We start from the raw sequence: 21,491 nt of genomic DNA, 5'->3' as shown, positions 1-21,491 counted from the left end.
AGGCATTTGTGGCAGTCCTCTGTGATATTAACAAGTTAACTTGCTGTGCTGACCTGCAGGAAATTGGATGTCCCGAGGCTAGGGTGGGATGCCTTTGATTTACAGATTGTAAGAAACTGACATTATCATCTCCTATTATTCAGAGCCATTTACAAGGCCATTTCCTTGTCATTCAGAACCATTTACATTGCTGTCATCTCTTATTCAGAAATCAATAAGAACATTATAGTTGGAATTCTGACCACTTCCTGTAGTTAAAAAAAAATATAATCACACCAGAACTGGCCATTAAGGGATGATTTGCATTACATTGTTTCTGGAGGTGATGTGGTCACTGCATTGTGTCGTGAGTGGCATGTGACTGTGAGGGAGTGATTGGGGGTTTGTCTTGTGAGCATTATTGACTGTGATGTAAAGATATAAAGGAATGACTGTTTCCTTTGTTCAGAGAGCTTCCCTGGACACGCTTCACAAGCAAGGCGAAGTGTTCAGAGTTTCTCCAAAGCTTGTACTGTACTGTGCTTAATAAAATGTTGTTGTTGTTCACAAAATTTCACATATTGCAGTTGCATCATATGTGTAAGAATCTCAGGAAAAAAGGAATCTCTTTTAGCTTTACAAGCCAAACTCCTGTTCCAGATAGCTGCCCCTATGCTTGCATATTGTCTAGTTTGTCTCAGCCAGAGAGCTCAGTGACTCTTAATTCAAATGTGAATTTCACAAACACATGTTCAGAGAGTTTTAGTCCAGGGTATCTGTTGGGGATTTACCTTACAAGCTCACCCTTCATACCTGGCAACATCCTTGTTAATCTTTTCCGAACCCTTTCAAGTTTCACAATATCCTTCCAAGAGGAGGGAGAGCAGAATGCACACAATATTCCAAAAACCTGTACAAATGCAACATGACCTCCCAACTCCACACTTTGACCAGAAAATGTGTTGCTGGAAAAGCGCAGCAGGTCAGGCAGCATCCAGGGAACAGGAGAATCGACGTTTCGGGCATAAGCCCTTCTTCAGGATAAGAAGGACTTATGCCCGAAACGTCGATTCTCCTGTTCCCTGGATGCTGCCTGACCTGCTGCGCTTTTCCAGCAACACATTTTCAGCTCTGATCTCCAGCATCTGCAGACCTCACTTTCTCCACACTCTGACCAATAAAGGAAAACATACTAAATGCCTTCTTCACAATCCTATCTACCTGTGACTCATGATTTGGAGATGCCAGTGTTGGACTGGGGTGTACAAAGTTAAAAATCACACAACACCAGGTTATAATCCAACAGGTTTAATTGGAAGCACACGAGCTTTCAGAGCATCGCTCCTTCATCAGATGATAGTGGAGGACTCAATCCTAACACACAGAATTTTTAGCAAAAACATAGTGTGATATAACTGAAATTATACATTGAAAAATTGATTGTCTGTTGAGTCTTTCATCTGTTTGAATAATAGTTTCACTTCTTTCATGTGTAAATCACAAAATCTTTATTTTAAAAAGTTGCATTCTCAGGTTAGCTGTTAACAATGGGTGATAGCTAGACAATATGTTGAAGGTGTTAGCCCCCTGTGTTCTCTGTCTATGCCATGATGTTTAGATTGATTCTAATCTAAAAAGTGAGATAACAGAGTTTTACATGAATTATTGCTCGGCAGAGGCTGATAGCTAATTTCGATACCCATAGGGAGGGCCTCAACCGGGACCTTGGGTTCATGTCACATTACAGGTGACCACCATTGCACTTTATTTATATATATATATATATATACACACACACACACACACACACACACACACTCACATGCACCCCTCACAGACTTAAGACACTCTACACTCACTACACACACACATGCACTTTCTCACACTCTCAATCCCCAACCCAGGCACACACCCACACACAGACCGATAAAGCACACACATATTTTGTGGGGTGAATTTGTACTTTGTACTTTGCTCAAAAACTGCATGAATTCATTTAAAACTCTGTTATCTCACTTTTTAGATTAGAATCAATCTAAACATCATGGCATAGACAGAAAACACAGGGAGCTAACACCCGTCAACATATGCTGTCTGAATTGCTGTGCTCTTCCAGCACCACTGATCCAGAATCTGGTTTCCAGCATCTGCAGTCATTGTTTTTACACCGTCAACATAGTCTAGCTATCACCTATTGTTAATAGCTAACCTGAGAATGCAACTTTTTTATAAAAAAAGGTTTTGTGATTTACACATGAAAGAAGTGAAACTATCATGGTATTCAAACAGATGAAAGACTCAACAGACAATCAATTTTTCAATGTATAATTTCAGTTACATCACACTAAGTTTTTGCTATAAATTCTGTGTGTTAGGATTGAGTCCTCCACTATCATCTGATGAAGGAGCGATACTCCGAAAGCTAGTGTGCTTCCAATTAAACCTGTTGGACTATAACCTGGTGTTGTGTGATTTTTAATTTTGTACCTGAGACTCTACTTTCGAGGAACTATGAACCTGTACCCAAAACTCTTTGTTCAGCAACACTCTCAAGGACCTTACCATTAAATGTACAAGTCCTGCCCTGATTTGCTTTTCCAAAATGCAGCACCTCACATTTATCGAAATTAAACTCCATCTGCCACTCGTTGGCCCATTGGCTCATCTGATTAAGGTCCTATTGTACTCTGAGGTTTTGGTGTAATCCGCAAATTTACCAACTATATTACAGGTTACCATTCTAACTCAACTTTGTCTGTGCTAATATGCTACCCAACACAAGGTATTTTGGTAAAAATACAAGGCAAGATTTATACAATTAAAAGTTGGGCCTTGGGTAGTGTTGAGGAACAGAGACCTGGGAGTTCAGGTGCATAACTTTTTGAAGTTTGCATTACATATAGATAGGGTGGTTAATGTGTTTAGCACACTTGCTTTCATTGCTCAGACATTTGAATAAAGGAGTTGGGATGTTGGGGATGTGAGGTTGTACAGAACATTGGAAAGGCCTGACCAGGAGTATTCTGTCCAGTTCTGGTCTCCCTGTTATTGGAGAGATTTTATTGAGCAGGAGAGGGTTTAGAAGAGATTTATCAGGATGTTGCTGGGAATGGAGTGTTTCAGTTATAAAGAGAAGCTGGGACTTTTTTCACTGGAGTTTAGGACTTTGAGAAATGACCTTATTGAGGTTTATAAAATAATGAGAGGGTTAGATAAGGTGAATGGCAAGTGTTGTTTTTTTCCCCTCTAGGGGTTTTCAAGCCCAGGGGGCATATTTTTAAGATGAGAGGAGAAGGATTTTTTAAAAAATTAGGGCTTTTTTTTCCCCCCACAGAGAATGGTTTGTGGAATGAACTTCCTGAGGAAGTGGTTGCTGCAGGTACAGTTATAATATTTAAATGACTTTTAGATAAGTATGTGAAAAAGAAATGTTTGGAGGGATGTGTGCCAAGTGCAAGCAGCTGGCACTAGTTTAGTTTGAATTATGCTTGGCTTGGACTGAATGGCCTGTTTCCATGCTGTATGGCTGTGACCCTATAACATGTTCAGCTCTTATCTTACTAAGTAACTGAACGTGTGATACCTTATCAAGGAGGTGGGATGTGAGGAATTGTAATTGCAGTAATTGGAAGTCAGTGGACATTGGAGGACATTCTATCCTCTGAAATGGAACAGAGAAGGTGAGGTAAGAATCAGAAGTGGAACAAGTGAAGGAGAAAGAAGACTGGAAGTTGGAAGCAAAACTAATTAATTTTTCCAATTCCAGATGAGAGCAGGAAGTAGCACCAGTGACATCATCAATGTAGCAGAGTTTGGGAAGTGGCCAAGTGCAACTAAAACAAGGAAAGTTCCATGTACCTCACAAAGACACAGACATAGCTGGGACCTATGTGTACCCAAAGCCACACCTTTTGACTTGGAGAAAGTGACATAAAGGAGAAGTGCTCAAAGTGAGAATGAGCTCAGCCAAGCGAGAGAGGATGGTTGGGGATGGGAACTGTTCAGGTCTCTTTTCAAGGATGAATGGAGAGACTCCAGACCATCCTGGATGTGGAAAGGGGCTGCATGTCAATGGTGAAGCTGGGGCCAGGAAGTTGGAAATTATGAAACTGATCAGGAGAATAACAAATGTAAGTGGGAAGAGACCAAAAGGGGACAAAATTAGAGTTAAGATAAGAAGAAACACATTCAGTGGGACAGGTACAGGCTGCAAAAAATTGGTCTGCTGAGGCAATCCTGATTGATTTTTGGAAAGATGGCAAGTCTTTCCAGAATATAACCAAAGGCATCAGTCTTGACCCAAAGTAATGTGAATACTGTTGTGGTTCCTTGAACTGAATATTAACAAATACTGTTCCATATAGCTGTAATGACTGAATAAAAATATCCCTAATGTGCAACTTTTGTTGCAGTGCATTTAATCTATGGACCATTGGATTGTGTGAACCCTCATCCTGAGTTTCTGGATCTTTATCAGTAAGTGGTGGTAACTTTTATTTTTGTTGTTGTTTGCTGATTTTCTTCAACACTTAAATGATTGGAATGTACTAGAATTGTCTTCATCTGGCTTTGGATCTTTGCTATGTATTGCTATTTAGATCAATTAGGAAAATAGACAAACACACAGAAGATTAAACATTATGTATACTGTTGCAGGAAGGTCAAAGAAATGTGAAGTATGTATTTATGTATGGAATAAGTAGCATTGACTCAATCCAGAGGACTTTGGAAAACATTAGGGAGAACTCAATTGGACCAAAAGGTGTATCTCATTTCAATGTCCAAACAATTCTACAGAGAACCCAATAAAAGGCTAGGAAGTATAATCATAAGAGTGGAATACTAAGTTAAAGAAGTTACACCAAAACCTTAGGTGTACTGGTCTGGTCTAATTACGTTTTGATTAGAATGCATTAAAAGAACTTGCATTATGCCAAATGGCGAAAAGAACAATGAGTTTTAACTATGTATAAATGACAAATCATGAAGAAAAGACTTTACACTGTGGAAGTAGTAGCTAAGGCCCATTTAATTATTAAATTATATGTATACCAAGAAAATAAGAGCAAAGGACATAGAAACACAGGTAGTTGCAACTCTGAAAACTCATTTGTGGTGTTCTCCTGGTGAAATTGCCTGGTGAAATCACACTGTATTGCTCACTCCCATATATTTGATTTTTCAGGCAACTAATTAATTCCTTTTTAAAAGGAGTCTCGAAAGGTTACAAGCTTCTAAAATTAGCAAAAAGTACACTTTGAATAGTTTGCATGGGAAGAGCTTTATTTTAATTCAATGTGTAAATAGTTGTTCTGGATGATCACATGGGCAGTTATTCAAAAACATTTCACAAGAACATTGCAAAAGGAGAATTTCACCATACAACCCCTTGAACCTGTTTAGTCATTCAAACCAATTATAGCTGATCCTCTGCACATGTTACTTTTGGTTCAAGGTGGTGGATCGACATCTTTTCAAGCCTTAAATTTATTCAATGATGGAATATCCACAACCCTCTAGGGTAGAGAATTCCAGAAATTCACAAACCTTTTAATGAAGCAACATCACAGTTCTAATTATTCAACTGCTTATCCTGAGACCAAGAGAAAGTGAGAGGGAAGTATTAATAAGAGTGAGAGAAAACAATGCGATGGAAGCAATAAAGACCATGGAGGGACAGACAGAGGTATTGATAGACACTGGAGAGAGTTATAGGGACAGGGACGGCTACGTATGGGGAAAGATTAACAAAGAGCGAGTGACATGTATGGAAGAAATGTAACAGAGAGGGAAAGATTGATATGGGGTGAAATTAAGAGAAAGGGAAAGATATCTGGAGAAACATTGACAGATTAATCCAAGAGGATAACTAAATTGGGAGAATAGTCTGTCAGTTGACCTGTGAGATGAGTCAATGTCTGATTAATAATATTTGATTTCATTTGAATGTGATGCCAGTTAAAGGGTCTGAATTAAGTGCTGATCAACAACAAGAGTTAAAGCCCCAAAATAATTTCTTGTATCACTTTGATACATGAGGAAGAAATTAAATTGAAACCTGCAATTTTGGGTGAAAATTAAAGGTTACTTTGTAGAGGCCATTTAAAAATGCAGAAAGGAACTCTTCTGTGTGGGTAGTAGAAGCTGTAGGCGTAGGAAGTAGAAAGACTGTGCACTCGAGTTGATTGTTTTCTTTCAGGAAGTTGGTACCGAAGTCAACAGTGTCAGTTCTTGATGACCATATCAACCATTACCCCCAACTTGAGGATCCTTTGGGCTTTGAACAAGCCTACATTAACTTCATCAACTCTTTCTGAATTGGCAAATTACGGCGTTGGATCCTGACCACTCTGGACTAATTAAATGGTGATCAGCTGCTTCTGCATTTGAGTTGTGGTAACAAATAATGTTTAATTTAGACTGAAATTAAAAAAAAAAGTTACAGTATTGGAAACCTGATATAAAACCCAGAAACCTTGGAAATGCACAGCACACAGCAGCTTCTGAAAGAGTGCATCAATGTTTTGGGTGGCACGTTCAGTCAAGAGGCAATAGTCTCCAAGATGTTAAACCTTTTGGATGTAAGACTATTGGCTGTGCATTTCTAGCTTTGATAATTTATCTTTGTTTTATTTTACTGCATGTTTCACTGCCTTAATGTGAAATAATTCATTGTGGAAATTACTGTGTGTAACACCTATTAGTCAGGCACATCCAACAAACTGTAAATAGCTCCTTTTGAAAATAATTCTTGGGGCAAGAACAGACCAGGGAAATGGATCACTTCCAGTTTCAGGATAATACATTTTTATTAGTCAGTATTTGGAATGAGACACACAAATCCTTATCCACTTATTGAGTTTTTAAATTACCTACCTCTTTGCAATCCATTTCTTTTGCATTCTGTACTAAAACATGAAGGATAATCTGACAGAGGGCTTCAAAGTTATGAAGGAACTTGATATGGCAAACAAAGAGAAAATGTTTCTCTTGAGGGGGAAAGAGAGAAGAGGAATCTAAATCTATAAGTTCGTCACTAATAAATCCAATTGGGAATTCAGAGAAATTTGTTTATCCAGGAATTTTAAAATAAGGAACTTGCTACCCTATAGAGCAGTTCAGAGGAATAGCATATTGTCTTCAAGGAAAAGTTAAACAGATGAAGTAGAATGGGAACTTACTAATTTGGAACAAAAATATTGGTATAGACCAAATGGGTAAAATGGGAATGTTTTGAATTAATATTGGTCCTTTGTAAAACCCATTCAATTATATCATTGTTCAGCACGATTAATTTGGTTACCTCAACACTTAAACTTGCCAGGGCCTGCAGGATGTATGAAATAGTGAAGTTAGCACACAGCTTTATGGAACAGGAGTGCAAATGGGCATTTAGGTGCATTAATTAGCAATTTCATTTGTTTCATATACTCAGTGTGTGAAGCTCTGAAAACCAACTTGTATAATTTTCCAAGTCTTACCTACTTTCCATCAATTACAGTTTGTTAATTTATGAAGTAAATTCGTGAGCCATGTATTCTATATGGGGCTGAAATGTTTTAAATTATGACAGGTTGAATAGACTAGGCTTGCATTTTTTTTCAGTGAGAGATTTAGGTAATTTATTTGAGTTGTTTAATTTCCTCTGCAGAGTTGAGAACAAGGACTGTATCCTTAAACTTAACAGCTAGGTCATTTAGGTATGGTGCCAGGAAACAATTCTGTATGTAAAAGGTGGGGGACATCTGTTAAAGCTGTAATTTTTTTTTGTTAGGCGAGAGCTCTGGAACCAAGGGAAGTACTTAGTTATGATACAGAATGATCTAATTGAATGGTGGAACAAGCTAAATGGTCCATTCCCTATTCCAATATATAATTCAACACTTTTCAGACCCATTCATCATTGAAATCTCTGGTTTGAATTATAATTTTGCTAGTAACAAATTTGATTTGTCAGTTGAACATATCTCCACAGTTCTCCTGTAGCCCACAACAATCCAATCTTTCATGCACAAAATAATTCCCTTGACGAACTGTTGGTACACCCTAGTTTAATCATTGTTTCTTGACAGATATGAAGAATAATTCAGATTAAAAGGAGGTAGTGAATTCTCTAAATGCAATACTGATTAGTCAGCTTCTGAACTGGAAACATAGATTAATGGTTGTGATAAAACGCTAACAATTCAGGTGGGATCCTTTCTTTCAAATGTTACATTGCACATTCATAAAATATTCTGTAGAATGGACTAGCTCTTATTTGATGAGTCCGTTAATGATTGTTAATCAAAATACTTTTTTAGCAGATTTTTTTGAAATGGCACTCATGGTTAGTTAAAACCATAAAAATTCTACAAAATCAAAGTTCAAGACTTACTTTCAGCTCCCAAATGCAGGAAACAATTAGTACTTTGCACATTCTTCCAAAAATCTCATCTAAAGCACGCTATTTGTTTCCTCTCTAATCATTTATCAAAATTCACTCAGCTATGTGCGTCTCTGAACCCCTCTGTCTTGCTTCTTCCAAGCTGTAAATGTATCAACAACACACATTTCCCTATTTAGTTTTCATTCATGAAAGACTCCTTACATTGTGTAAATCGCTCTCCATTTTTCTCAGACACAAGCAATATGAACTAAATTACATTCTCTTCCGTTTTCGTTACTTGCAATAGTATCCTGCACTATGAATCTTGGCTCTTCATTCAAGTTAAATGAGAGGGTAAGCTTTACAGTAAAATCAGGTCAGAATTTGTTGGAAGATTTTATTGCTTGTTGCTAGTTAAATTTTCCCTGTCCGGTTGCTGTATTGTAGTTGCATTTCACTTCCCCTTCTGTTCAAGGTTATACAGTGTAGATAATTTGCTACACATTATAAAAAAAAACACTGCTTGGATGGAGCTGCTACTGAGCGCATCTACATTGCAAAAATATTGAAGTTGAACAAAAGATTCTTCTGATGAATGTTTTATCTAACCCATAAATGAAAATGGTTTGGCAAAACTTTTGTACATTTCATACAAAATGCATATACAAAGATAATAGTTAATCTTTATTTTAGTAAATAAAGGTAGTTTCACAAACAATGCATGTATTTTTCATTACGTAGACAGTTCTGTTACATGGCTTAACAGATGACAAAGTGTAAACGTTTGTTGTCTAAACATGAAGGAATGTTCAGGTATTAATCTGAGCATCAATTCGCAATGAAGCAACAACACACTTAGTTGCATCCTAGATGAACCAAGAAAGATGTATGTTCCAGATTAATTTTTTTTAAACCAAAAATATATAACTTCGTAAAGATGGGTAACTAAAAAGTTAAGTAAACCAATGTGAGTTTAACCAACAGAAACCAGGATCACATCTACAGCCATCTCTGCCTCACTTCTGACTGTCACTTGCATTGTAACCCCATCGGCCATAGCTAGTCTGGCACGTACAAGGACATCATAGCCGCCTCTGAAAACACCTGAAATAAGATGGACACAAAGATGATGGTTTAAAAATATTACATAACAACACAGTCAGGTTAGTTTAGGCTTTACCTTGCATGAAAACCTATCACAGGATCAGTGGAGGAAAAACTAGAATAAAATAAACTCTAAAGAACAGGATAGATCTGGCTAAAAGTCAGTCTTTCTTGTGAAACTATTTTTGCTTGAACTGATGAGGATGTATTATTATGCTGCAATATAAACTGTAGCAGTGCAGTAGAAGCAGATGCAGGGTATGTTATTTAATAAAAGCACAAACTGATGGATCTGCATTTTACAGTGCAGGATCATTCTAGTTGCAGGTTAGATAATTGGAAATCAGGTTAGATAGACAAAATTTCTGTGGCTTCCTTCCTTTTACATTGACAAAGAAAATGTGCAAATCAGGCTCACTTTGTACATATTCAAAACAATTGCATCTGCTCAATTGATCCCGATTGAACAGGTTAGCCTCCACAGATAATAAACTGTAGTACAATGAGAAAAATCCATGCATAGTAAGGACAAAAATAATCCAAAACACTTTAATCTTTCTGAAGAAAAGTTGATTGTTAAATGAGGAGGGGGATATCTGCATTAGTAGACTATATGAAGAAGTGATGTCTCAAAGATAACTGATGTTTCTATAATTTTAGAAAAATAATTCTCTATCATGTACAGTCTGTGACTCATGAGTACAGCCTTCGCAATATGTCTAATCATCAGAGTATCACTGAACCTTTAAAACAAGAAATGAAGTACCATCCAGATAGGGGGAAGTGAGGTAGAATATCTGTAATTAAATTAAGCCAAACTTGAGTTTCAAAACATTATAAAAGAAAGATTGGAGCTGGACAAGCATCTTACAAATCCCACTTACAAAGTTTTGTGCTGCAGGTTCAAGTTTCACTCCAGGAGTTAATGGCCAAGGAAGATGCATTCATCACAGAACCAGAGAGCTATACAATATGGAAACTGATCCTTCGGTCCAACTCGTCCATGCTGACCAGATATCCTAAATTAATGTTGTAATCATACCAGCCTCCTCCATTTCCTCTGGCAGCTCATTCCATACATATTCCACCCTCTGCGAAAAAAAGTTGCCCCTTAGGTCCCTTTTAAATCTTTTCTCTCTCACCTTAAACCAATTCCCTTTGGTTTTGGACTCTGCTACCCTGGTTACTTACCCTATCCATGCCCCTCATGATTTTATAAATCTTCAATAAGGTCACCCCTCAGCTTCTGACACTCTAGGGAAAACAGCCTGAGCCTCACTAGCTCAAACCCTCCAACCCTGGCAACATCCTTAAATCTCTTCAAAACTCTTTCAAGTTTCACAACATGCTTTCTATAGCAGGGAGACCAGAACTGTTTGTAGTATTCCAAAAGTGGCCTAACCAATGTTCTGTATACCCACAATATAACCTCACAACTCCTATACTCAATGCACTGACCAACAAAGGCAAGCATACCAAACGCCAACTTCACTATCCTATCTGTCTATCTGTGACTCCACTTGCAAGGAACTATGAACCTGCACTCCAAGGTCTTTTATTCAGCAACACTTCCCAGTACCTTAGCATTAACTGTATTAGTCCTACTCTGATATGCCTTCCCAAAATGCAATATGTCATATTTATCTAAATTAAATTCCACCTGCCACTGCTCGACCCACTAGCCCATCTGTTGTACTCTCGAGGTATCCTTGGCTGTTCACTACACCACCAATTTTGGTATCGTCTGTAAACTCACTAACCATACCTCCTATGCTCATATAATATGGGGAAACAGACTGAGGATAAACTTGTGAATCATTCCAAAAAAATTGCCAGTGGCTCTCTAAGCCCCAAACAGTAGCTTTTTAATTTCCTTCCTAAACCTCTATGGTTACCTCTCTTCCTAAAAGGTCCTCCATTAAATGTAAATATTTGTTCAGCTTTTAGTTAATCCTGCCAATGGTTCTTTCCCTGGTTTACTGTCCAGTTTTGACTGACTGTTAGCTTCACATTATTCCAGAAGAAAGCAGCCTGCTTCATTGGTACTGCAGATAAACATCACCACTTGCAAGTTTCCCTTCAAGCAACTCATTAGCTGGACTTGAAAACATATTGTTGTTCCTTCACTGTTAGTGGGTCAAAGTAATGGAACTCCTCTAACAGGTATATCCAAATGTACTGTAGTGATTTAAGATGACTGTTCACGACCACCTTTTCAAGATAAATATCACATGGACAATAAATGCTGGCCAGCCAAAGACACATGATCCCATGAATCACTTCTTTAAAACTAAATTGAGATGTCCTCTACAATCACACGACTATATGAATGCAACATATTGTTTAAATTCAGTTACCAAGCCACAGTTTGTAGCTGAAATCCAGTTCTACTCTGGCTACATTCCCAAGGACACGAGGAAGGCAGTTCAGCCAATCAACTCACTTTTGTAATACATGCTTGCATAATCTTTTGACAATAGTCATTACTGTGTCATAGGGGCTCTGCTCTTCGTATAGGCATTGAAGGAACTTACCTGCCAGGTAGAGTGTGTGAGCATTTTTATTCTCTGGGACCTTGTCTGATCTCTCACAAGGCTGCATTCCAAGGAAACTAATTATATTATTCACAGCCTCTGCAGAAAAAGAAACAAATATGTATTATTTTGACAAGGTATTATGAAAGGAGGTACTGAGAAGTGAAAATCAAACTAAATTGTTAGAGGAATGACCTCCACTTTATTTGATTAAATTTTTGACTGGAACCTTGGATTAGCTGTTAAATATGAATGCTGTGTGCCATTTGGTGAACACTGCACTTCAAATACACTGAATATCTTCCATGGAGGTATTTCTGAGCGTCAGAAGAAGATCACATTTCTCCTTGATGCTGCTATACTTCCAGCAAACTCCCCTGGGAGGTTGTAGGTGTCTGTAGCATATTGACCAACACCAGAATTATCTATGTCCTATGATCTATTTACTTGGTCACAGCTCCTTTTTTAACTTGTATATGAAATTCTATGTGAGAAAAAACAGCAAGTTTCTACTTTCACTGGAACACTGAAGATGCTGTGTTAGAATCACACAACATGAAGCAGATTAGTTAGACTTTTTTTGTTTAGGGTTTTGGAGGCAGAGGGTGTGGATGTGGGAGGCAAATCTCCCTTACCATTCAATGTCTTCACAGAAGAGAGTGCAAATGTTTCCTCTTTCTGAAATTTGTCTCCTATTTTATCCCAAGCAGCTGTAAAGTTAGGCTTTAGGACCTTCTGCATATGATCAGAAACAGTAACCTCCAGGTCTTCTAACTATAGGACAGAGAAAATGAATAAAGAGATCTCATGTTAGTACACAGCAGCATTTCTGACTGCTATATGGATCTTGATAAGATTTTTATTTTAAACTTACTCCAGCTATGACACCCTAAACATAAGTGATGGCAACAAGAAGAGTGAGGTAGAGAAAATAGTGTCTATTAAAGAAAATATCTAATTACAAAGCAAAAGTTTTGCTAAAGAGAAAAAGTACATTATGTTATTTTGGGCTGTCTTAGAGTTATATTTAGCTGGAATTAAAACGTTTATGCTTTAACATTATAGCCCTAAGTTTAGATGCAAAATATCACAATGATTGTGGTTCACGAAGCATCTTTGCTCCACCTGACTTCACAGAATTTTTAAAATGTTATCATATCTCTTGATGGCAGCTACATCTTGGGCATCAACTGCTGGAAGAACTTTGAATGAAGGTCCAACACCAGATCTGGGAACCAGCATCTCAGAGGGGCTACTAGTATCCTTGATATCTCTCTACTTCCACTCAAGCAGCTTCATACTTAAGGCAAATTCCTGTTCTTTGCTCTGCCAAATGTAATATACCTACCCCTCTAAATTCAGTAATTATGTCAAAATGATTTGATAAATCAATAATATTTTATCTGAAAAATAACTTCAAATTATCAAATAAATACTCTGCATTTAACTAAATTCAGATTCATACAGCACAGAAAAGGCTGTCTTGATATAACTACCACTTGAAGTGCACTAATCCTAGTTTTCTGCACTTGTCTCCTATTGTTGAATATAATGATATTTGACATACTCATCCAAACATCATTTAAAGGTTGTAAGGTTTCCAACCTCTAGGCAGTACATTTCAGATTTGCACCACTCATTGAGTAAAAAAGTTTTTTTTCCCCAAATTTCCTCTGAATCTCCTGCTCCTTACCCTAAGAACGATACCCTCTCGTGATTGACCCCCTCAACTAAGGGGAATAGCTGCTCTCTATTCACCCTATCCATACCCCTTTATAATTTTACATACTTCAATCATATCCCACCCCAGTCTTCTCTGCTCTGAAGAAAACAATCCAAGACTATCAAGTCTCTCCTTATAGCTCAATTTCTCCACCCCAGGCAACATCCTGGTGAACCTCCTATGTACACCCTTTACTGCTATCACATCCTTCCTGTAGTGAGGTGACCAGAACTGCATGCAGTATTCCAGCTGTGAATTTAGTTTGTGTATGCTTAATTAATCATGGTCTTCAGTAATAGCTTTTGTTTTACATCTGTTTGTCATGCGCCCTAATGGAGATTATATTTTTGCACTTAAAAATATTCTTTCCATTTCTTAATATAGTGATAACCAAGATTCATTGTAACTTACCACATACTCATCATCATAGCCCTCAGCTTCTGGCAGTCCAGTGTTGGGATCACAGTCTTTCACTACAAATTTCATTGTACAGCTAAATGTGCAGGAAACTAAGGAAAAATAATAAGGAGATGTCAGATGAGGAACGATTGTTGCAGATTAATTAACGCACATCTTACTAGGTTTACTTTTAATGATAGAACTTGCATTTGAATCCAACTGTGACAAAAAAGACGGAAGTCTCTTTACACTGACTGTTCATAGTTCTTAAGAAAAATAATTCAAGTCAGCTTTAACAAGTGTACAGCATAAAACTCAGTGATCTGACAATCACATTAAGCAGCTACATATATGACTGGATGGGGATTTACTTGCTGCATTTTTTTTCATGTAGGGTGTATTGAACAACCAGTGGTGAAGTCTATTGATTAGTTGCTTTCACTTTTTTCATTTCCCCTTTGCTGGAAAGATATAAGATCAAGTTGAAGTATCAACGTAGTGTGCACTTATTCAATACTATACCAGTAAGTCTGTTAGCACTTCATTCGGAAACAGTGCTAAAATTAAGCAAATATTCTCAGCAAAGAAATTCCTTTTCTCATAAATCAAAATAATCTTCCCTTTCCCACCACCACAAAACAAAATATGTAAGATTTATTTTAATTTGTCCAACCAGAGATCAATATTGTCCTGACACCATATTTTGTCCCAGGTAGTATTTACCTGCTGTAGGATCATCCTTGGGCAGCATCACAAGTGTGTAACAAGAGCTTGGTTGGTTAAAGTGAAGAGCTGATGCTGCCACGGAACAAACCATATCATATGCATCTGAAGGCTCCATCTGTACAGTGACCTTTTCCAATAACTGATCATTCAGGGTGTTGGTACAGTCGAACTGAAAGTCAAAGTGTTACACAGAAAGAGTGATGACAATCAATGAACCAACATAGTCATTACACATTAAAGAAAAGGCAAAATCTACTGAATCCTTATCCAGTCATCACTGGTTCTAGCATTGACAGAAAATTAGTAACATTCTGAAACCAGTGATTGTGAGCAGCCGTTTATCATAAATAAGGCATTCTAGATATTTTCTGATGAACTTGTTTAAAGAGATATTGCAAACTGCTGGAGTAGGTGCGTTGTGAACCCAAGCCTCTTGGTCCCAAAGGTAGGGACACTACCATTGCACCAGAATAGCCCTTTAAAATTTCACAATCTGCCTTGGTGGGATTCAAACCTGGACATCAGCCTGGGGGTCTGGACTAGTGACATTACCACTACACCATTACCTCTCCAACTAAGCTATTCCATTCCAAAGATGTTCCATCTGATAACATAATTATGTAATAGCCTCAGCGACCTCAATTTTAGGGTTCTTTTTCTACTTCTCTGTTCAGTGACGTCAATGTAGATATTTTTAATTTCAAAAACATACTTTAATCATAAAAATCTTTATATGCATACACAGACACTAGAGTAGTTCAATTCTATACGGTCTTTACCAAACTCAAGCCATTTCTTACTTATACAAGACTATATTACATGCATTTGAGGCACCAGGAGTGTCCAATAAACTGAATGGACCCGCATTGTACTTTGGCACAAAGGTTTTAGATGGTGGTCTACGCCTTGGCAGCAGCTGTCCCAACCTTTAGTGCATTCCTCAGTACGTAGTCTTGAACCTTGGAATGTGCCAAACTGCAACACTCCGTTGAGGTCAACTCCTTGGTCTGGAAGGCCAACAAGGTTTGGGCAGATCACAGAACGTCTTTCACTGAGTTGATGGCCCTCCGGGGCAATTGATGTTTGTCTTTGTGTATGTTCCGAGGAACAGCTCATAGAACACAGAATCCTGCATCATGGAGCTGCTCAGGACGAACCTTAACAAAAACCATTGCATCTCTCCAGTTATCTTTGCAAAGGTACATTCCAGCAGGAGTTGTGTGACAGTTTGAACCCTCCGCAGCCACTTCAAAGGCAGCGTGTGGTGGCACAGAGTCTGGGCGTACATGAAGAATCTCAGGTAGTGTCCTACTCACCATCAGCCAAGCGATGGAAAATTCTGGTGGTGAGACATTCTGTCAAATGACTTTGACAGTCTGCTCAGGGAACAACCCAATTTGATCCACCCTCTTTTTCCGTAGGGTCTCAAGGGTATTATAAACTGACAACTTCCTGATGGACTTATGGTCAAAGGCATTGTTCTTTACAAATGTCTCCACATCAATATAGAAAGGGGACCAAAGTTACTTCAACAAAACTCTACACTTTGGATTAGCCCAGAACCACTGATCTTGTACATGCACTTTACTGTCTGGGTATGTCTTGCATTTCTTTTTACCTTTTAAATGTAAATTAAGCATTTTTTAAAAAATCAGCTTTTCATAATTCTAGCTGTAAATAATAAGGTTTCTATTTTAAATCCAATATGTAAATAAGCTTTCTTTAAGCTTCACAGTCTGCACTCTTTGCTGGACATTAATTTGTAAATTCTGAAGTATTATCAAGGTACTAACAAAATAAGCTAAAATTGACATACTTCAAGCATTTTGAAATATAAGGGACATTATAATAAAACAGTATGTTATACTTTCAATTCAAATCCAAATGTAAGTTACTAAAAAGTCAAACCTTATTTGAGAATTTGTCATTCTCAAAGGTTGGGCAGATGTTTTAATGTAAAACCGCTGAATTTGAAGACAGTAAACTTTGAAAAGTTTAAAATGATTTTCTTTCCCTCTATATCATGCACCTTCCTCAAATTCAAAGTGGGCAAATCAGGCGCTTTTACAGTAACTAGTTAGAACATGACATTTTTGCTTCTTCACCAAGCTGTGTCATGTTCCAAATTGAGCCTTTCTGACTTCTGGTTGAAGTGGCAATTTCCATGTTGGAAAATAAAAACTTGAGTCAATACTTCATCACTCCACAACAACTGTGACAATGTGCTGATCCTACTTTCATGTAGCTCATTGAATTTATATGGTATCTTTACAAAATAGAAACGTCGAAATGCACTTCAAATGATACACCATTTCTTAGTACAGTTTCACTGCAAATACTTCATTTATTTTTTCCTTAATATAATTTCACTGAATACAATGTCACGTATGCCAAATCTAATTTTCAGTAATGGCATTTTTACTTAATCTTTGGTAGAGGAAAGCACACTGGTGCTATAGATATCAAACATGTAATACTTCACTTTTTACAAAGATCTTACATACTATCATTCTCGGTTATCTATCACAAAATGATAACAATTGTAGCTTATTTTCAATATGGAATTCAAAGGCTGAAGACAGTAATTACCTGAAATACCATATATTTTTTAAACGTGTGTTTGATGCATCGAACCACATACTCAGTCTCTGCTTCTGTAAGCTGTACAGGTGCCGATGACTTGAAGAGTGGGCCAAGATGCTTGAATTCTGGAATAGCTGCCAATTGTTCTGTGTACAGATATTTCAAGCAAAAAAGAAACTAGTGTAATGAAAGAACATCCAGTAAATTCAACCCTGACATTACAATATAAGTACTTTGAACAAGGAACCAGAGTGGGCCACTCAGACCTTGGAGTCTTCTCTGCCATTGAAACATAGATTAGATTACATTACAGATTAGATTTAGATATAGATTTCATTACATTGTGGAAAAGGCCCTTCGGCCCAACAAGTCCACACCGACCCGCCAAAGCGCAACCCACCCATACCCCTACATTTACCCCTTACCTAACACTACGGGCAATTCACCTGACCTACACATCTTTGGAATGTGAGAGGAAACCGGAGCACCCGGAGGAAACCCACACAGACACGGGGAGAACGTGCAAACTCCACACAGTCAGTCACATAATCCTGGATGATCTGATTTTAACCACAAATCTATATTCCTGCATAACCCTGATAATCTTTCATTTCTTGAAAATATTTAAAAATTGGGCAACCATTGCCTTTTGAGGAAGTGAATTCCAAAGACTCTCAAATTTTAGAGAAAAACATGTTTCCTCATCTCTGTCTTAAAAAGGCGGCCCCTTATTTTTAAACTATCGCTTTTGGCATTCACCTGGTCAACTCCCCTCAGGGTCTTATGTTTCAATTAAGACACGTCTGACACTTAAAAACACCAGAGGATACAGGCCTAACCTGCCCACCTTTTCCTCATAAAGCAATACGTTCATTCAAGGTATTAGTCTAGTAAAGCTCCTCTGAATAGCTTCCAATGCATTAACCTTCTTCCTGAAGTACAGTGACCAGTACTATACACAGATGCAGTCTCACCGATGGCCTGTATAACTGAAGCAAAAGCTCCTCACTCTTCCATTCGATTCCCCTTCCAATAAAACAACATATTCTATTAGCTTTCCAAAATGCTAGCTGTTGCTTGCATATTAATTTTGTGATCATTGCACCCATTTCTCTCTGCACCTCAGAATTCTACGACCTCTTACCACTTGAATAACATGCTTGTTCTTCCAGAATGGACAATTTCACACTTTCCCACATCGTACTCCATGTTCAGATCTTTGCCCATTTATTTAACATTTGTATAACATTTTGCAGGCTTCTTTTGTCCTCCTTACAACTCACTTTCCTACTATCTTTGAATCTTTATTGAACTCAGCTACCATACCTTAGGTCCCTTCATCCAAATAAATGTGTACAAATTGTAAAGAGTTGATGTCCCAGCACTGATCCTTGTGACATTCTGCCAGCATGAAAAAGACCCTTGATACCAACTGTCTACTTCCGGTTAGCCAGCCAAGTTTCTATCAATGCCAATATGTTATCCCCTAAACCACGAGCATTTACTTTCCACAAGAACCCTTGATATGGCATTCCAGATTTCCAGAAAGCACTTAGTAAGTATAATATATCCAATGGTTCCCATTTATCTGCAACAAAAGTTATTTCTTCAAGAACACCAATAAATTAGTAAAATATGATTTCCCTTTGACAAAACCACATTGACTTTGCCTGATTACTTTTAAACTTATCAAATCCCCTGTTACAAACTCTTTAATAGTAGTTTCTAACATTTTCCCTTAAGGTAACAGGCCTGTAATTTCCACTTGTCTGCCCCCATTCCTGTTTTGAATAAAAGGACTTCAGTTAGCTATTTTCCAATCTAAAGAAATCTTCCCGAAATCTACTGAGGTTTGGAGAATTAAAACCAATGCATCAAATATCTCACCAGCTACTTCTTTTAAGACCCTAGGGGGACCCATCAGAACCTGGGGACTTGTCAACTAGCAGTTCCAACAACGTGCTCAGTACTACTTCCCTGGTACAGTCAGTTCTTCTATAACGTGATGATTGTGTTCTTGTGCAGCCCCACATTCTAGAAAAATCATGCTTTAGAAACAGCGCTTAAAGTGTTGTCACTGTAATCACATTATAGTCAACACATTTTAAAAGTTCATGCTATAGGAACCGTAACCCCAATTCATCGATTGCGTTACCTGTAGTTTTCCTGAGTTCATCCCTTCCTTTCATTTCCTGATTTAAAGTTATTTCATGGATGCTACTTGTATCCTTTCTAATGAAGACCGATATAAAATATCTGTTAAATTTGGTTGCCATCTCTTCATCCTCCATTACTAATTTCTCAAACTAATTTTCTATTGGACCACTTACTTTATTAATTTTTTAAACAGCCGAAGAAACCTTTCCTAACTCTTAATTATTTTTGGCTAATTTTTCTCAAACTCTAATCTTTTCCTTCTAATTATTTCTTTTAGGAATTCTTTGCTGTTTTATATATATAAAACCGGTTGGCATAGTGGCTCAGTGGTTAGCACTGTTGCCTCACAGTGCCAGGGACCTGGGTTCAATTCCCACCTCAGGTGACTGTCTGTGGGGAGTTTGCACATTGTGTCTGTGTAGAGTGGGCGGCACGGTGGCACAGTGGTTAGCACTGCTGCCTCACAGCGTCAGAGACCCGGGTTCAATTCCCGCCTCAGGCAACTGACCGTGTGGAGTTTGCACATTCTCCCCGTGTCTGCGTGGGTTTCCTCCGGGTGCTCCGGTTTCCTCCCACAGTCCAAAGATGTGCAGGTCAGGTGAACTGGCCATGCTAAATTGCCCGTAGTGTTAGGTAAGGGGTACATGTAGGGGTATGGGTGGGTTGCGCTTCGGCGGGGCGGTGTGGACTTGTTGGGCCGAAGGGCCTGTTTCCACACTGTAAGTAATCTAATCTAATCTAATATTCTATCCAATCTTCTGACCTGCTACCTACATTTGCTCAATTATATGACGTTTCTTTAAGTTTGATACTATCTTTGACTTTTGGTTAACTGTAAATGCAGGTCTGTCCTTTAGAATTCTTCGTTTTTGTTGGAATGTGTTAACTATCTGATATATATTATAAATTATTTACAGGCCATTAAATTCAACAATTCCATGTTATCATGAGCCTCTTCCTATCCCCCAACTTCATAAAACCCTAGCAAAAGATCTTTTTCTTTCTGGATATCCCTTAAACACATTTTAACTCAACTACTCCCTATATTTTAAGTTTCATATTTAAACCACTCTCTTGGAAAATAAATTTCTCTTGAATTCCCTATTAAATTTATTTGTGACAATCTTGTAACTATGTTCCCTGGCTCTGATCTTGCCTGCAAGTGGAAATACTTTCTCTGCATCTATCAAGTCCTCTTGTAATCTTTTAGATCTGCATTAGGTCATCAGTCTTCCCTTTTCTAAGAGGAATATCCGAACTAGAACATAGAACAAAACAGCGCATACTCGATGTTGCGCCAACCTGTGAACTAATCTAAATCCATACTCCTATGCTATCCTATCATCATCCATGTGCTTATCCAAAGAATATTTAAATCTCGCTAATGTGGCTGAGTTAACTACATTGGCAGGTAGGGAATTTCACACCCTGACTGCTCCCCAAGTAAAGAACCTGTGTCTGACATCTGTCTTAAATCTGTCACCCCTCCATTTGTAGCTATGCCCCCTCGTACAAGCTGATGTCATCATCCTAGGAAAAAGACTTTCACTGTCTACCTTATCTAATCCTTGTGATCATCTTGTATGTCTCTATCAAATCCCCCCTTAGTCTTCTTCTTTCCCATGAGAACAGACCCAAGTCTCAGCCTTTCCTCATAAGACCTTCCCTCCAGACCAGGGCAACATCCTGGTAAATATCCTCTGCACCTTTTCCAATGCTTCCACATCCCCCCTGTAATATGGCAACCAGAACTGTACACAACATTCCAAGTGCGGCCGCTCTAGTGTTTTGTATAGTTGCAGCATGACATTACGGCTCCAGAACTCAATCCCTCTACCAATGAAACCGTATGCTTTTTTAACAGCACTATCAACCTAGATGGCAAATTTCAGGGATCTATGTACAGGTATCTTGTTTA

The 21,491-nt window shown here is 38.0% G+C and overlaps 2 protein-coding genes across 7 annotated transcripts in view; one reads left to right on the top strand and one right to left on the bottom strand.

The window, feature by feature from the left end:
- The window catches only part of mest (mesoderm specific transcript), an 80,878-nt gene that overhangs the window by 26,959 nt on the left and 32,428 nt on the right, over positions 1-21,491 (top strand). For 3 of the 6 annotated variants that reach the window (XM_087999400.1, XM_087999398.1, XM_087999399.1), the window contains exons 11-12: positions 3,314-3,358; positions 4,392-4,455. The exons of 1 other annotated variant lie outside the window; for it this stretch is intronic. In XM_087999400.1, the coding sequence (XP_087855526.1) occupies positions 3,314-3,358; positions 4,392-4,455 (109 nt within the window). Of the gene's footprint in view, positions 1-3,313; positions 3,359-4,391; positions 4,456-6,178; positions 9,068-21,491 lie in introns of those variants that run through there. 2 more of the 6 variants (XM_043714024.2, XM_087999397.1) reach the window with 2 other exon arrangements.
- The window catches only part of LOC122561818 (coatomer subunit gamma-2), a 60,929-nt gene continuing 48,450 nt past the window's right edge, over positions 9,013-21,491 (bottom strand). The window contains exons 19-24 of the mRNA XM_043714021.2: positions 17,423-17,562; positions 14,831-15,002; positions 14,120-14,217; positions 12,621-12,759; positions 11,986-12,084; positions 9,013-9,451 (exon numbers count right to left, since the gene is read on the bottom strand). Of these exons, the coding sequence (XP_043569956.2) occupies positions 9,321-9,451; positions 11,986-12,084; positions 12,621-12,759; positions 14,120-14,217; positions 14,831-15,002; positions 17,423-17,562 (779 nt within the window). The 3' untranslated portion in view covers positions 9,013-9,320. The remainder of the gene's footprint in view (positions 9,452-11,985; positions 12,085-12,620; positions 12,760-14,119; positions 14,218-14,830; positions 15,003-17,422; positions 17,563-21,491) is intronic.

Source organism: Chiloscyllium plagiosum, unplaced genomic scaffold (assembly GCF_037043375.1).
Source record: "Chiloscyllium plagiosum isolate Xiang-an unplaced genomic scaffold, Cpla_swu_hap1 HiC_scaffold_23, whole genome shotgun sequence".
NCBI lineage: Eukaryota > Metazoa > Chordata > Chondrichthyes > Orectolobiformes > Hemiscylliidae > Chiloscyllium > Chiloscyllium plagiosum.
Note: the sequence above shows the minus strand (reverse complement) of the source record. Positions and strands in the feature narration are given on the sequence as shown.